We start from the raw sequence: 16,215 nt of genomic DNA, 5'->3' as shown, positions 1-16,215 counted from the left end.
AGAGGAGCTTAGTCGTGGCGTAGCTTGGGGGCAACAACCATGGCAACATAGGCAGCACAGAAGGGAACAGGTGATGACGACGGGGTGGCGCTAACGAGCTCATGCAGACTGCAGTGCAGCCTTGGAGTGGAGAGCTTGCCGAGCTTCGAGGTACAGAAAGAGAAACAGAGTAGTGAGAGAGTGAGTCAAAGTCACTCATGCCCACACCTACATACTTACTACCTATGTTCATCCGAGGTCAAGTCTTGTCTTATTGTGTGGACGAGTACCTGAAATATAATATATAAATACTTCATCTCAAAAAGGTCAAATTGTTATTAAGACTTCTGCTTCTGCTTCTGCTTCAACCTGATGCTCCACCAGCACGGCAGATCGCCAAGCCCAGGCATGCTAGCCTCACTTCAAGGGAAACGTGGGATTCAGGGACAACGCATAAGCTCTTTTCTACTATTTTTCCTTCTTACTCGGTCTCACAGGAACTCCTTAATCTAAGCGTACCTATACGTATCATCATCTCTATCTATTTACAGCTTTATGTACAATACTTTACATGCATTTATCCGTACATACTCAGTATACACTTCACACCCCATGCTCATGTGATGCAATCGTTCAAGACACCGCAGATCACTCCGGGTCACCCTCATCACTCAGCTGCCGTCCATGCCAACGCTCCAAGTATCTCTGCGCCTCGTAGTCCCCTGGCCATCCATCCCACGGCTCAATGCTATCCACCAGCTTTCGAGCTTCCTCTCCCTTATCAGTGCCGCTACAGAATACTTTAATAGCAACAATGGTTATCCGCAAGAACTTGGGTCCATTGCGAGATTGCTGCGCGGCGAAATCCAATTCTTCATGATTTCTCACCATCCATTCAAGGACCGCAATTATCTCGTCATATTCCCCAGCGACACCCAAGGCACGCACATAAGCATGAAGATGAACTCCGTGTATAGTATGTAATAACTTCGGGAGGTGGTAAGAACCTTCAGTGCTCCCAGATAACTTCCGGAACTCGTCTTTGAGCATAGCAAGTGAGGCCACTACCTCATCATGGCCCTCGACGTGACTCGTAGCTTCAAACCCCTTAACGAAGCCATCACAAATAATCTGGAACCCTCGTGGATCTAGCTCAAGTCCGCATTTATGGAAATCCCGCAGACCAGCGGCAAGAACCTGCCAGGCTAGAATGTCATTCTTGGGATGCCCAGCTAGATCGCGAAAAACAATCGCACCGCGTCGTGCGAGGGCACGGAAAAGCGCGTACCATTCCGGCCTGAACGTGGACTGGCGCATCTTTAAGAGCTCGGCAGCATGAGGTAGCGGGTCGAGGAATATCTTCTCTGTTCGTGACTCAATGATGGTATGTTGTTTGTTGGCCGCTTCGCCTTGCGCGTTGAAATCTGGATCTAGTGGCATTTTCCAGATGATTCGAGGAGCAAAGCGGCATACTAGTGATATAAAAGCTGAAAAAAGGGCCTTCGGAAATTTTCTGACGGCCAAAGTTCGTTCGACAACATCATAATTACCAAGCAAGCATGCCATCGAACGTTCATCTAAGAGTTTACTGTCGTGGATGATACGATTTCCTCGTTCTATGGATTTTGCATGCTGGACGAGGAAGATCAAACATTGCCCAGCTGGCCGGATCCCCTGCTCAATCATCTGGTCGTAGAGTTCATCAAGAGTTGGAGGTTGAAGACGCGACCTGTAGTAATTGCTGATATTGTCGTCTGAAACAGGCCGCACTTCTTTGCCATCCCCTGGGACCGAAGAACTGGCGTTTCCTAGAATTCTCGCATCCTCGTACGTAATCTTTACAAACATTGCAAAGTACACGGAAAGTGTTGGCCGAGAACCTTGATCTTGGTATGTTATAAAGGCGCTCCAGGCTTCTCGTATATCCCGGGTCGCTTCGATTCTTGCCGCCCATTGCGAGGAATGTGTGTCGTTTGAAGGTTGACCACCGTTGGAACGGCTATACCTCGTCTTCAATATTTTGCGGGTGTGTATTGTTGGTGTGCCATCGAGTTCTTGCCCCCCCAGAATCCTCAGAGCTTGATCATGTGAATTGTCATGTATGAATCCAGAGGCCTGTTTCCTTGCTAATGCGAGTATAACTCTGCTCGTGCTTTCTTCGTTCAAGCTTTGAGCATCCATACCATCCTGAGCTTCTCTCCACGGGGGCCAGCTCCTAGAACGTAAACTTACAGCTCTTGATTCTCTCGCCGACTTCTTGGAGGCAGTCAACACCTGAGCAACGGCTCTATAGCTGCCGTCATCTAGCGAAAGTGGTGGTTCAAATAGCCCACCCTGCTCCAAAAGCACCTTTTGAGCATTCCAGTTATGAACCATGGACTTCAAGGGCTCGATTGAAGCCGGCAAGGCTAATAAATGAATGATGGAGTTATATTCTTTGCAAAGCTTTCGATGCGTACGTACGTCTAACTTTCTAGGATCACGACAGTTTCTGTCTGAGGATGCGAAGAAGAATGGCCAGAGCATATGGGTAATACTGAGAATCGCTGGGGAGAATATCCGCCGTGCTTGGCATAAGAGCCGTGCTATGATTAACATGAATGTGGAATCATTTAGCTCCACAGCATGGATCGTATGAATATGTGTGGAGAAAGGTGCTACATCTGACCAAGGGTTGGCAGTATCAGTCTCAGCATCGGCCATTGAAATTTTGTCATTTCGAGGTCGGCCAAGAATCTTGTCCCAAACGTATGTTATAGCTGACTCTAGAGTACGAACCTCCAAGAGATCCAACCGTAGGATTTGCAAGAATAGAAACATGGGTTGATTTTCCGGGTCCGAGAGAAAACGCTGCATCATAGCGTCTGGTCCGTCCCCAGAAACTATCCAAGCCCATCTTGCCAAATTGTGAGTATCGAAGCCGCGGTCTCGAAGGGTGATAATCCTATCGTCGGTACTGCTTTCGGAGAAAGTTTCTAGGGCCTAAATGTGTCAGAACTTCGTTCTAGACTTCAGAATCATTGGACAAACATTTGAGGTAGTAGACTGGTGAAGATGGTGTAGGAGTATGGCTTGCAAGGATATGAGTGGTAAAGTTGGGCAGATGCGGTTCAGATATCTTTGTCTTTTGGCTTTGTCTTTGATGCCTAGGAAGGAAGAGAGAGCTGCTGATGAATTGTGTTGCGTCTTAAGGGCCTTCCTGGGGGTCCAACGGTCGCAGATTACAGAATCATTCGAAGAGGCCGATCGACGATACTTTACAACCCGACTCTTTGGGGCTATTTGTTGACCAAACCTGTGTGGCTTGTGCCCTGGCTTTTCGTCATTGCCAGCCGTAATGTCTGAACCCGGAGCATGCGATGATATAGGATTAAAGCATCGTTTTTGGACCAAGGAAATAGATTGAGGTGTAAACTAGAGGGGAAAATCAGCAGGACTGCGATCCATATGCCTTGGTTGCACTTACAATCTGGATATATGCAGGATCTAGGGAGCTGGAGGGGCCCCGCTGGAAGGGATTGCCCAATCTCGAGAAGTATCGACGCAAGTGCATTCATTCGTTCATACTGTCCAAGAATGTCTGTGGTCCAGAAAATGCTTAGGGGAAAAAGTGCATGGCATTTCTTGCACAAATTCGCATAAGTAAATTCTGATCCAGGTTGGGCAACAATGCCTCTGATTCAAAAAGGGTGTAAGATTGACTGGTGTTGTCTAATGCGAAGAGAGTGAGCAGAAAGAATAAGTATCCTGAAAGAGATCAAGCATACACACTCCAGCTTTCGGTGACAAAAGTCCTGGTGTACCAGCAATGCGGCAACGAGCGGCAGTAAAAGAAGGGAAGGTACGTATCTTACAAGACTAGACTAGACTAGGCTAGTTAGATTTAGCGCGTCTCGGCTAACACTAGCGTCTTTTCAGGAAATGCAGACGTGAGGGAAGGTGAAGCTTCAGGAGGCAGAGGAAGAGCACCGGCATTGCATAATTCACTTCGTCCAAGAGGCAATTCGAAATCCTGGAATGAATGTTGCTGGCCTCCTCTTCTGAATCTCAGAACTCTCACAGCACATGCCGACACTTTGCCGTTGCCCAGATACTGCCCGCACCGCCCGCACATCCATCTCGCGCCCCGTCACACATTCCATCGCGAACCCTTCTGAGATCGCGCGCGCCGCTCAGAACAGCTGCGCTGCGTACTGAAGCCAGCATAACCTAATCCATTTGCCATGGCTTCTGTTAATGGGGTTTTAAGCCCCCCACCACAACAAGCCGAAGCCGAAACCTTGTCTCCTAACAACGAGGCCATTCTACTCTCAGCAAAGCGAAAGCGCGACGAGAGCATCGAAGCTCAAAACAATGTAAACAGCGTTAGTGACTCAAAGGACATCGGCCAAATGGCCCTATCCATCGAAGAATCGCAATCTCTTGTTCGAGACTTGGTAGATGTGCTAAAAGCGTAAGTCAGCAATTCAACAAACACAATACAGCCGTAGCCTTGCCATCAACCCCCCCTCTCCCTTTTGACACCCTATTCATCTACAACCGCTGATCATAAAGACAGACACGATATTGTCCCATCGATTTTATCCCAACCACTTCCCCGTCGCGAATCTTCTGAGCCTCAAGCCAAGCGGCACAAAGCTGAAGATGGCTCTGAAATGCAATCTTCAAGTTCCATCCTCACACTTGTCTCATCGAATGTCTATACCGGTCTTGACGATGTCCTGAAGGATATTGATATTGCAGTATCTGCTGTCAAGGAGAAGCTGCAAATGCCAAATGATGTTGCACACGATGAACAATCGCAGTCCGAGCTTTCGACGAAGGCTTCCGCGTTCAAAAAAAGAGCCCATGAGTTAGTTGCTAGAGAAGAAGCGTTTTCTGCTGCTTCCAGAGTGAACGGTGCCGCATTTTCCTCGAATGCTAGTCTGGGTGTGAAAGCAAGCACGGAGATCAATGTTGGGCCTACAAATACCAAGACGGTCTTGACTCTTTATGGGAATGCGCCAGGACCGAAACAATTATTTTCCAGTTTCCAGGCGGAAGATGCTAATGGAGAGAAGAGTGAACTAGTACAGACTCTCCGTCGAGCGCCGCTTCCCGCCGGCATCTCAACAACAGACATTGTCTCTATACCATTCAATAATTTAGTAGAGGACAGCAAGCGTAATACACTTGGCGATGCCTTTCCAACGCCACCGAATGTGCCCTCATTACAACCTCCTAAGCCATCTAAAGTTGCGAACACTCGATCATCGACAGTCGGCTGGTACCAACCCGCTGCAGCAGACCCACAGCGGAGAACAGGAACCTATTTCACACAAAATATTACCCCTGGTGTCTGGCTTGACTACAGCAACGCGTCTTCCCCACCACAAAGTGGCAAGAAGAAGCAACGAGATCGAGCTATGAGTCTTGGGGGTGCGAAAGCTCCACAACTGGATGTTGAGCCGGCAGAGTCCGAGGCTGCAAAGCTAGACGCTGTTTTCCGAAGTGTCTACTCCGGATTTGCCCCTACGAAGGATGATTCTGCGGCAGTGGCACCAACAGGCGTAATCGATAGAATCTGGTGGCAGCAAGTAGGACAAAGGAATTACGAGCGACTGATCGAAAATGAGGCAAATATTGATTCAGTCACGGGAACAGAATCGAAGGCTAGGCCCCTTGTTGAAGAAGACGAGGAGTTGAAGGAGTTCGAAAAGTTGGCCGAGACTTGGGAAAGCGATATTGTGGATCCAACACTACTTCCTGTAGAGGCTCGTTATGAGAAATCTTTTGAGGAGAAGAGCGTCGATGAAATTCTTGAGGGTATTTCCGAATTACTGGAGACTTTATCTTCCTTTCAACGAAAGCGACACATGTCCTTGAATCCGTCAAATCGTCCAGCAGGCCTTCTCTCTGCTCCCGACACTTCGACGCTTGGGACACCTACGAAACCTACCGATTCAGAACAGAACACCTACGAGATCATCAGGGCTCAGTTGAAAATGATGATCCAAAGTCTGCCTCCCTATGCTGTGGCTAAACTTAATGGCGACCAATTGGCAGATCTAAACATCAGCACTAAGATTGAGGTCTATTTGGATGATTACAGGGGCGTCTTGGAGGAGGATGAACAAGGAAGGGCCAAAGCTCCGGCCACTTCGGTGACTGCACCTCGGCCGTCGACTTCGTCTCTTCATCGTGGCAGTCCTTCCGCTTTGTACGGCAACCAATATTCTGCGTCTCGACCTCCAGCTGCTGCTACTCACCAGTATTATGGCGGCGGCACATCGACACCAGTCCGAGCACCACCAACTTTGCCAAGAGCACCCTCTACTGGGCAAGTACCTTACCAGGCTCCGCGACCAACCGCACCCGCGGCCTATCGACCGCAAGGATATGGGACGCCTAGTTTCCAGCAACCGGCTCCTCGGCCTGTTCAACATCAATATCCGCAGACGAACGGTGCTCAATATATGACTCCCAATGCACAACCGTATATGCGTCCAGCTGCCCAGGGCTACCAAGGTGTTCCTCAAAGTGCACCACCTGCATCGATGAATGGTCGATACCCATCTCAGCCGACATATCCACATCAAGCCCAAGCCCAAGGCCAAAATGGGTTGGACTATCACCGTTTCGCCAATGGTTCCCAGATTCCCCGTCAGAACTCGCCCCCCAACCAAATGTTCGCTCAAAATTCCCAAACAAATCACGCACAAGCTCATCCAGCTTATTCGGGGCATTCGACGCCTACGCCTGGCATAGCTCAAAACCGGCAATCGTATCTCCAAAACCAAGTTAGCAATGGGAGCACCCCGCAGGCGACCCCAGCCCAGTATAGCCAGCCCCGCCAAACAACTGGGTATAGCACATTCATGAGTCAAGAACAGCAGCAATTGATGCTGGAACGTCAACGAGCGCAATTGGCAAATCAACAGCAAGCGAGGCATGCGGCCCAGGCTGCGCAGACAGTAATCAATAATGGTTCTGATGCTCGTTCTCCATCAACTCCCACGCCACAAATCAACGGTAGCAGTGCGGTCGCGGCAGGTCTTTAAAGTGCATGTATTCTTGGAGTTGGGGGCAGACTGGATAAATTGGCGTCATTACAGTGGAATGGATGGAGGTTTCAGTAGGGTAACATTACAACCCTGGCGTCTTACTCGTGATTTGTCCGTGGACATCGAGCTGAATTGAGCTGCTTGCAACCATAGATGGTGGTAATTACGGCGTGGCTGTTAGATCTACTGTATCTTGTACACCAAAATAGAAGTATTAATGGCAAAGTGGTTCCTTTGCATCTTGAATTGCAGTGATTGTTGAGACTTGCTTGTTCTGTAAGCCAGCACTTGGATGCGTAAGGTACGTATGTTGAAAAGTAAAATTCGTAAAGTCCAGACAAGCCCTTGCTCCTTCTCTCGTCAGCTCCAGTGTCTGTACCTAGGTAGGTAGGTGGGGTGGTACCTTGAGGTACCTCGACAGCCTATAAAGGTGGGCTTGGCGGACGTCACCAGAAAGGACCCCCACAATTTAACCAAGGGGAAAGAGGAGAGGATGAGGACTTATTTCTATATATATATATACAAGCACCGGTACTTCTTGCATATGAGATAAGCAAAGCTACTTTCCATTGACGAATCTCCAGCACTCGAAAGAAGCAACATTGTAACTGCTCTTTCAAACAAATACGACAAGTACCGCCAAGCTTGAAACCTCCTTGCTTGCAGCCTCTCAGCCCTACAGCACAGTACAAGTTTCAGCTTCACCCCACCGCCTCTACAACTCGTCCAAGAAATCCTGATCGTACTTTCACTAGCACAATCCACGTCCATCCTAAACTACAATTAATCATTATGGCCCACCCGACTCTCATCGATATGCCAGAACCTCCATCCTACCCCGACACACCAACTGAAGCACCGTGAGTCTTCCCTAATGACCCCTCCTTCCCATCCTAGGCTAACATCATATTCTCAAGTGGCACCCCCAACTCGACCACAACTTCCCTCTCTGCCCTCTCAACCACTGCAATCAAAGACGGCCACCGTGGCACCTCCCTCCCGCACCCAGGCTATGGCGGCCACCACCACACCCCGTCCAGCAACACCCTCGAAGCCGAGCGCGCCGATCGCATCTCGCGCCTCGCAGGCCTCGAGCGCGTTTCCACCGCACGCCCTCCAAACCCCAATCTCGTTGCTGGAGGAGTAGCAGGACAAAACGCAGGACAGGGCCAAATCCCCGGTTACTTTGACCAGAACGGCAATCCCGTCTATACAACCAAGATGTCGACTGTAGGCTCGGCATCTGCTACAGGTTCTATTGGTGGCAGGACCACGACCTGGGCAAGCAGCAGCGCCAAGGGCCAGACAGAGGGCGATGACGACGAGATGAGCATGGATACCAATTACCGTGACATGGAAGCAGATCGTTTCTCGGCTTCTGCCATGGACGAGGACATGGACCGCGACGGAGACGGCATGAGCGACAACACATCTCTCGTCGGGTTTGGCGAAGGTGCAGGCAGCACGGTCTCAGGTCCTATTTATAATAGAAGAGACTTGGCGACCAGTCCGGCAGTAGGCAAGAGTGCGCTGGCTAGTCAGTGGCAGAATACCTCGGGTCCCGCGACGCCGGCCAGTGCTGCGACGAGTATGACGGCTGAGCAGCAGCGACGCGAGGCGAGGATGATTGATGGGTTGGCGGATGATACGGCTGGGTATGTAGATACAGCTGCTAGAGATGGGCGAGGTGTTCCTGTGCCTGCAAGTAGGGGATCAGGAGCGGGGGTTGAGACGGCGGAACGCATTGTGAGGGATAGGCTTGATGGAGGCGAGGGACGCAGACCGCCACTTGGCAGTCCAGATGAGGCCGGACTTGGGAAGTTCTATTTTGAAGAGAAAAAGTAAAGCGGTAAAGCGGTCTGGGGGTTTGGAATTGGCGTTATGTGGTGGGGAATGGGGACCAATATATTGATACCATAGAGAGGTTCTGTTGTGAAACTTCTATGACTAAGTAGTATTTACTTCTTTCAGTAGATCACCTTTCTTATTTGTTACACCATTTCTTGTTCAAGTGCAGGTTTGTTGTTTTCTTGAAATACTGCGCTAATAGCCTACCTACGCTTGCTTCCACTTGACAATTGATCAGTCGAACTTCCAAACACTACTTGCTTCCCTTCATCTTGATATGGTGCAAAGGCTAAGTGGTGTCTACTCCCCTGAGGCATGCGTCTTGTTGCAAAAGAGCCTTGTGCCCCCTTAATAGCTCGCCCTTGGTTATTCCGACTTATTCGTCACCGTTTATTTCACAATTATTCAGGCAATGACAAGGGCGTAACAAAAAATTGTTGAAATGTAATACTGCAGATTCTCACGCACTAGGGCCCAATAAATAGGCATGTTCTGATAGATTCCATTTCCACGGTCGATACACTGGCAAATAATCCCAGATCAAAGCACATCCTCATCGACCCCCGCTTCATCCTTCACCTCCTTCACAGCACCCGGAACCTTCTCCTCCTGCTTCCTCCACAACCCTGCCAGAAACTCGCTCGTGCTCGCCTCATCAATACTCTTATCATCCCTTTTCTTCAAGAACCGTGGGAATCTCAGACTCAATCCCCGCTCATCACTCACGAGGCCGATTGCCGCAGTGTAGACCGGACTAAGCGTTATATCCGCAAATGCCATCTACTATCACATCAGCTTCAAGTTTTTCTTCCTTCATGACCTGGAAAAGAAAGGGCGACAAACCTCCCATACCTCCTGCGGTTCAAACCACACATCCGGATGTCCCCCCTCGTAGTCAACGTAACTTGGCTTTCCCCCTAGCACATGCTCGCTTCCCTCCTCGTAGAACTCCTTGTTCGCTTTATAGAACGTATCTGTAAACCCGGAAATACATTTACAAACCGCCTCTAGGGACCCGGTCTCCTCATTGCGCACAGCGAGTAAGATCGGCGACCACCATTTTGATTTCCGGCCTTGGCCATGCCACCCAGCGATGGGGATTAAATCTAGGGTGTCAAAGGTGGTGCTGTAGTCTTTCTTTACTTTGAGCCAGGAGTCGAGGCGTTTGTCGGGTTCGTAGGTGGAGAGGAGAGCTTTGCGACGGGTTTTCTTTTCGGGTTCTTTTTCGGAGGCTTTAGCTTTGGCATTGGCTTTCTTCTTCCCTTTGCTTGGTCTTGCTGGTGGATCGGGTGCTGATTCTTTGATTTCGGGGTTCTCGTCGGGTTCGTCTGTTAATTTGGTGTTCGGGAGGTTGTCGAGGATTTTGACCATGATGCCTTCGCATTTGACGTCTGTTGCGCTCTTGAAGAATTCGAGGACTGTTTCGGAGTCTTGGGATGTTGCGTCGATGCTTTTTACCCATGTAAACTGGTTTGGAACTTCCGTGAACAAGCTGCGGAGTAATTCGCGGCGCTCTCGAAATGGACGGTCAAGCAAAGGCTCTCCATTCAGGTACATGAGGTCGAAAGCAAACAGACATACGTTCACCCTGACGCTGCCGATTGCTACGTCTTTCCTTGCGCGGTTGGCAAGCGTTTGGAAAGTCTTCAGGTCTCCAGACTCTTGATCAACGGCCACAACTTCGCCCTCCATGATGAAACTCGAGACTCCATCTCCTCGAATCTTTGGTATCATGGCCACCAAATCAGGGTATTTATCGGTCATGAGCTCCAGGTGCCGAGAGAATATCGAGACTTTACCTTCAGAGTCACAATGCACTTGAGCACGCTGGCCATCGTACTTGTATTCGCAACTGAAGTCACGGCCCTGGAGCTTTGTGAGCATTTCAGATAAGTCTCTAGTAATGCTTCCTAGCATGGGTCTCAAAGGAATATGCAAAGCCAGCCCACATCTAACTAGAAGCTCATCGCAAACGCCGATTTCGAGAAGCACTGGTATCAAATCGTTGTAGTTTGGTCTTTTGGCAAAGCAAGCCTTTACAACTTCTTCTGCTTTTGACCAGACATCGGCAAGGGCCTCTTTCTTGAGACCCGCAAGTTCTGTTCGTGTCTTAACAGGGAAGTCGGCGCCAGAAGGTTTGGACAGAAGGAATGCTCGGGACAATGCAATCAACATTGTAGTTTTGACGGCTCCAATGCGTAGCTGATTTTCCGTTAGATTTCATGTGCCATGTCCAAGATGATCATCACTCACATGCTGGCAAAGAGTCCGGACAACATATCGACTTTCTTCAGGCCCTCTCGCGTCTTGCAGCAAACGATCCACAATCCGTTGTTTGATCTCGCCACTTCCCGTGCCTTGAGTGCTAGCAATCTTCACCAACGACTGATAGACCCCTTGGATTGTAAGAGGCTTTGGCTTCCGTAGGGTGAAGCTCTGCTTCTTCTTGGCCTCAAATGCAACGTCGCCAGCATCACCCACTTTATCGTACAGGGCTTTGAGGGACTTGCTATCCAGGCCGCAAACATTCTTGAGGGCTTTGGATATTGCAGATCCTCCAAGTCCAAGCTCTAAAGATATGTAAGGCGGAGAGATAGCGTTGGTAGCCAGCCAGACCTATTGTATTTCTTGAGTCAGATTATATTACAAGTGATATTCAGTCTCAATAAAAAGACTTTACTGGGGAAATTAGGATGGGGCGTATTTCTAGACGTTGAGACATGCTGTATAACAAGTGATATATTGGAACGTACAGTTGGTAAGAGACTATTTGGATCCCCTTCGATAATGATCCTCAGCAAATTAACCAGCGTATCTACAATCTTAATCCTGCTCTGTGTACTATTGACCAACACAAAGCATCTTGTGAGAAGAGCGTAGGATGCATTGCCTCCTTCGGCTGCCCAATGTCCTTGTAGATCTTTTATGTATTTCGCAGGCTCGAATGTCAATGGACTTTCATCGAATGGTATGTTTGAAGTGATGGTATCTTCCGCCGAGCCTGTAGCCTGCAGTGAGAGAGTATTCTTGCTCTTGGAATCTAGTACAGGTTTGACATCTGCAGAGCCCCTGTCAGAACCGTTAACTTCACCAACGTTACCATTCAGGGCAGTCTCCTCCACCGGGTCCTTTTCTACCTCAGCTGATACACTTGTAGAATTTGATCCTTCTCCGAAACCCGAATTCCTAGATTCGTGATCTGCTGAACTTCTGCCGGCAGCTTCCTGGTCCCATTCTGCTTGTAACTTCCTTGCCAACTCTTCGTCTGTCAAAGTGGAAGAATCGACCGTTCCACCGACTTCCTGCTCTGCATCCTTCGCAAGACGAGAGGGGACAGCCTGTCTCTGCTTGCCAAAGAAGTAATCGAGATTTCGAGAAGCGGGAGAGGATTTAGAATCGCTGTTGAGCTTTCGTTTCTTTGCAGGACTCGCCATACTGAAGTTGTAGAAGAGGAGCAGCCGGATACCTTTCACAAATATTTCATAGCCCTCATATTAGTAAGTTTATTTCGTCGCAAATACACCTTCTGTGACATTCTTAGATCATATCTTCACAGTGTGGTGGTTTGGGTGCTGGCCATCTTTGGTCAAACTCCTGAGTCCTGATGCCGTCATAGAAATCCGGGGGAGTCGCGTTTGGACGCGCTCGCCAAAATTTGGCTGCTGATCCCGTCCAAAGCAAGAAAACAGCTGTACAATACAGTCAGTACTTTCAACACCACACCACTCACCGTACAAGCATTCACACAATACCATGCCTTCCTCGTCTGGGACCAGGGATAAAAGCCCTCTGGCGGTGCTTCTCGATTCCGGACGAATCAATCCAACGTTAGAAAAAGATGTCAGATTAGAAGACTATCTCAACGACAAAATCCAGACGAGTACCGACTTTAGCAATCTCAAAAGCCTCTTAGAAAATATCGACCTGCAGAAGAAGCAGCTGGAAAAGCAGGTTGGTCGTTTCTTAGATTTAAAATCTTTGCGTATCAAGTTCTAATTATCCCAATAGCTTCAAGATGCCAAATCCAAGCTGCAGGAAGCCAGACAGAGCTCCGCGAACTATAACTCCACAATGCTCCAGCAGACTCAAGAGTTCGATCGTCAGCAAGCCAGTGTCCAAAAACGACTCATGATAGTGACAAATGCGCATACACCCGAAGAAGCTGCGAACCGTTTGCGGGGTCCTATGGAGAAGCTCCGAAAGGTTGAGCTGGCTAATTCTTACGTGGAAATGCTACAAGAAGTCGACGATTTGGCAAAGGACGCCAGATCACATCTTCCTGCGCACCCCAAGGAAGCTTTGAGGCCGTACATTCATCTGAAGGAGCTTGCTTTAAGCTTGGTCGAACTACAAGGCCTGGCAGAAGGAGCAGCACCACACTTGGTCAGGCACGTACAAAATACGACAAAGCGATTATGGGTAGATATGAAGAGGATAATGACGGATGAATTCGAAGCTATACTCAAAGCATCGAATTGGCCAGAGAATGCTCCTGAGCTCACAAGAGAGTGGAGCGATTGCTTTGAGAGACTCTTGGATTTACAATCGCCCGAGATTTTGGCTGCCCGGGAGCCTATTGTACTTCTTCCTATGGAGGTCCTTTGTAGGAACTTTGTTCTACAATTTCGGTATCATTTTTTCGGTAATAGAGATACAGCTCAGACGAAACATGTAATGCCCCAACCAAATATTTCAAGACTTCTGCTGACAATTTTTAGCTTGGGTCTTACTTTTTTGAATGGTTCCTCGGAACTGTTTCAAAATGGGAGGACTTCCTGCGCGAAAATGTAACTCCTGTACTCGCTGCTCACTTCAGGGGCAGTAAATTAGCAGGTAACAGCTTACACGTAAACTCTATCGCTGCGTTTATCACTGCAATGCTACCAGTAGTGAAGGAGAAAGTCGACTTGCTTCTTCTTGAAATATCCAATGAGCCTCGTCATTTAAGCAAGTTCATACATCAACTGATGCTTTTTGACGACGCTGTGAGGTCCAGGTTTAATTATGATGGAGGAAACATTGACTGTGGATGGAAAGGGCTACTCTGGGATGTTCTAGACACATGGTTCGATCGGTGGTCGCAAGTCGAGAAGGAGTTTGCTCTTGAGAGATACCGAGAGATTATCCAGTCTGAGGACAGTGGGCAAATCGACTACGACAGTGCCTCCTCGGGAAAGACCAAAACTACGCATGGTGCAACGAAAGTTGCAGACCTTCTCCAATCCGTCACCGAGCAGTATAACAAGTTGCGCAGGTTCTCCCATAAAGTGCGATTCTTAATAACCATACAAGCGGAGATCCTCGATCAATATCTGGGACGACTAGCTGATTCATTAGAACGTTACATGTCTGTAACTACAACTGTTGGTCGTACTCTGCATGGTGTTACGAGAGAGGAGCGTGCGAGACTTGAAGGCGTTGGTGGACTAGAAAGCCTATGCAGAGTTTATGGCAGCGCGGATCATATCATTGCAAAGCTGAAGGAAATGATTAATGATGAGGTAAAGTTTAGCTTCCCAAGTGATCCGAAATAGTTATTGACTGTTTCTTCAGTTCTTCGTAGACCTATGGGAGGTGCTGCAAGAGAGAGCCAAGGTCACTAGCACAACCGACAGGCTTGTTGGCTCGATGAGCTATAATGAAGTCAAAGACTGTACCTCTAATGCTGTCGGCTCAACGGAAGAAGGCTCCGTATTTGATGTTACTATAGCAGCCTACCAGCGCCTCGCAAGTCGGACAGAGGATCTCATCACTCAAGCGATGAAATATGCCCTACCAAACTCGTTCAAAGCTTATCTTACCAAACCAGAATGGACCACAATCGGCGAGGTATCAACATCTCGTAAGTGATCATAATAAACCCTTTAGGACACTTACTAACCACAGGCACAGCTTCAATAACCATAACAGCCGAGTTGGATCAACCACTCCAGGTAAGTTCGCTAGCATCAATCAACATCCATATACTGACTTTGCTTCAGACCCTAAAAGAAAATTCAATATTTCTCAGAGATACAATATCCTATGCAGCATATCGCCGCATCTGGCGCGAATGCTTCGACACACTGCAAGATCTCCTTTTCCAAGAAGTTCTCCTAAAGCAAAGCTTCACAACCCTCGGTGCTGCAAGGTTAATGGGAGACATTGACGCCATTCAAAGTGTAGTCGATTCTACTTCCAGAGGGGCCACGTCGGCTCTGAGTATGCCGAAGTTGAAGGATGGTGTTACATTACTGAACGTTCCGCTTGAAGCAGCCGAGGGGGGGATGTCTCTGAAGGAAGTCTATGAAAAAGTATGTTCGGGAGCACAGTACGATGAGGTTTTTGAGCAGTTGGGCCTTACGAGGTTGACCAGTCTGGAGGCGAGGAAGATTATGCAGAATCGGATTGAGGCAGTCGCATCCTCAGAACCAGGTTTTTAGTGTCCCAGCCTATGGGACTCTAAAAATCTACAATAATGAGCGTGGCTTTTATATCCACTAGCGATTATTCTATGAATCATGACCTGGGGAAGAGCGAGATGCAGAGTGGACAGCTTGGTTTGAAGTGCATGATTTTGCAGGCATATCTGTAACCAATACCCTTGAGAAACTATATAATTGGTGGAATTTTGTCGAATTCTCCTCAAATTTGGAGTCCTTTTGTTTCTCTGTGGACGATCCATCGTCCATTATCTCCTTCGGCCGTTCTTGCGAAGTACGATCTATATGTTGAATGTTCTCACAATCAGCAACCCCCTCATCCCTCACCACTAACTAATAGCCCTCATCGTCATCTCCACCACGGCAAACGTCCCCGCACTAACCGGCATAGCCCTCAAAAGCGTCGGCGCAATACCCTTCCAAAAGCCCCTAAGCCCCTCAGCCCTATAAGTCTGGCGAAAGCAATCCCTCATGCCCTTGTACCTCATGCCCGCCCCAAAGCCATCACTCTGCATCTTGCTCTTGACCACATCAAACGGATAGCTGCCCAACCACAACGCCTCGCCCGCCAGCCCGCCATAAAACGCAATCTTCCAGCTCGCAATCTCCTTGCGCTCAACCCGGTTCCGCGCCGCGTCCGCATTCATCATATACTCAAACGCCAGGAACCACATCCCGTACGCCTGCGCTTCCCTCAGCACAGTCACCGCCTCCCCGCGATACAGGCCCCGCAACACACCCTCATGCGCACTCAGCTTCCTCACGCAGTCCAGCGGCCCGCTATACAGCCGGCCCGCACCGTGCGGTTGCGTCTGCAGCCTGATACGCACATGTTCGATAGGGCCTGAGATGACCGAGTTGGCAACTCCGGCAAACGCGCCCGCGGCGTAGTACTGGCCGTAGGAGAGACCTGCGTCTAGGGG

The 16,215-nt window shown here is 48.9% G+C and overlaps 6 protein-coding genes across 6 annotated transcripts; 3 read left to right on the top strand and 3 right to left on the bottom strand.

The window, feature by feature from the left end:
- Positions 1 to 627: 627 nt before the first annotated feature.
- Positions 628 to 3,532, bottom strand: LHYA1_G006873 (uncharacterized protein; the record flags this gene model as incomplete). Its single annotated transcript, XM_031151806.1, has 3 exons — positions 628 to 2,961; positions 3,010 to 3,393; positions 3,446 to 3,532. 3 exons carry the CDS (start codon positions 3,530 to 3,532, stop codon positions 628 to 630), a joined length of 2,805 nt encoding a protein of 934 aa, XP_031003454.1.
- A 670-nt stretch (positions 3,533 to 4,202) lies between these two features.
- LHYA1_G006872 (uncharacterized protein) lies at positions 4,203 to 7,019 on the top strand (the record flags this gene model as incomplete). The annotated part of the gene is made up of 2 exons (XM_031151805.1): positions 4,203 to 4,432; positions 4,538 to 7,019. 2 exons carry the CDS (start codon positions 4,203 to 4,205, stop codon positions 7,017 to 7,019), a joined length of 2,712 nt encoding a protein of 903 aa, XP_031003455.1.
- A 795-nt stretch (positions 7,020 to 7,814) lies between these two features.
- LHYA1_G006871 (uncharacterized protein) lies at positions 7,815 to 8,867 on the top strand (the record flags this gene model as incomplete). The annotated part of the gene is made up of 2 exons (XM_031151804.1): positions 7,815 to 7,882; positions 7,940 to 8,867. 2 exons carry the CDS (start codon positions 7,815 to 7,817, stop codon positions 8,865 to 8,867), a joined length of 996 nt encoding a protein of 331 aa, XP_031003456.1.
- Positions 8,868 to 9,410: 543 nt separating this feature from the next.
- adl1 (DNA ligase) lies at positions 9,411 to 12,304 on the bottom strand (the record flags this gene model as incomplete). Its single annotated transcript, XM_031151803.1, has 4 exons — positions 9,411 to 9,650; positions 9,714 to 11,072; positions 11,124 to 11,486; positions 11,624 to 12,304. 4 exons carry the CDS (start codon positions 12,302 to 12,304, stop codon positions 9,411 to 9,413), a joined length of 2,643 nt encoding a protein of 880 aa, XP_031003457.1.
- A 268-nt stretch (positions 12,305 to 12,572) lies between these two features.
- Positions 12,573 to 15,292, top strand: RINT1 (RAD50-interacting protein; the record flags this gene model as incomplete). Its single annotated transcript, XM_031151802.1, has 6 exons — positions 12,573 to 12,821; positions 12,879 to 13,541; positions 13,589 to 14,371; positions 14,424 to 14,712; positions 14,757 to 14,803; positions 14,852 to 15,292. Coding segments are annotated over 6 exons (2,472 nt in total), but the record flags the coding sequence as incomplete, so codon positions are not given.
- Positions 15,293 to 15,621: 329 nt separating this feature from the next.
- Positions 15,622 to 16,215, bottom strand: LHYA1_G006868 (putative mitochondrial carrier protein; the record flags this gene model as incomplete). The annotated part of the gene is made up of 1 exon (XM_031151801.1): positions 15,622 to 16,215. A coding segment is annotated over one exon (594 nt), but the record flags the coding sequence as incomplete, so codon positions are not given.

Source organism: Lachnellula hyalina (genome assembly GCF_007821495.1).
Source record: "Lachnellula hyalina strain CBS 185.66 chromosome Unknown contig00122, whole genome shotgun sequence".
Classification (NCBI taxonomy): domain Eukaryota; kingdom Fungi; phylum Ascomycota; class Leotiomycetes; order Helotiales; family Lachnaceae; genus Lachnellula; species Lachnellula hyalina.
This window is presented reverse-complemented; position numbering and strand designations above follow the sequence as displayed.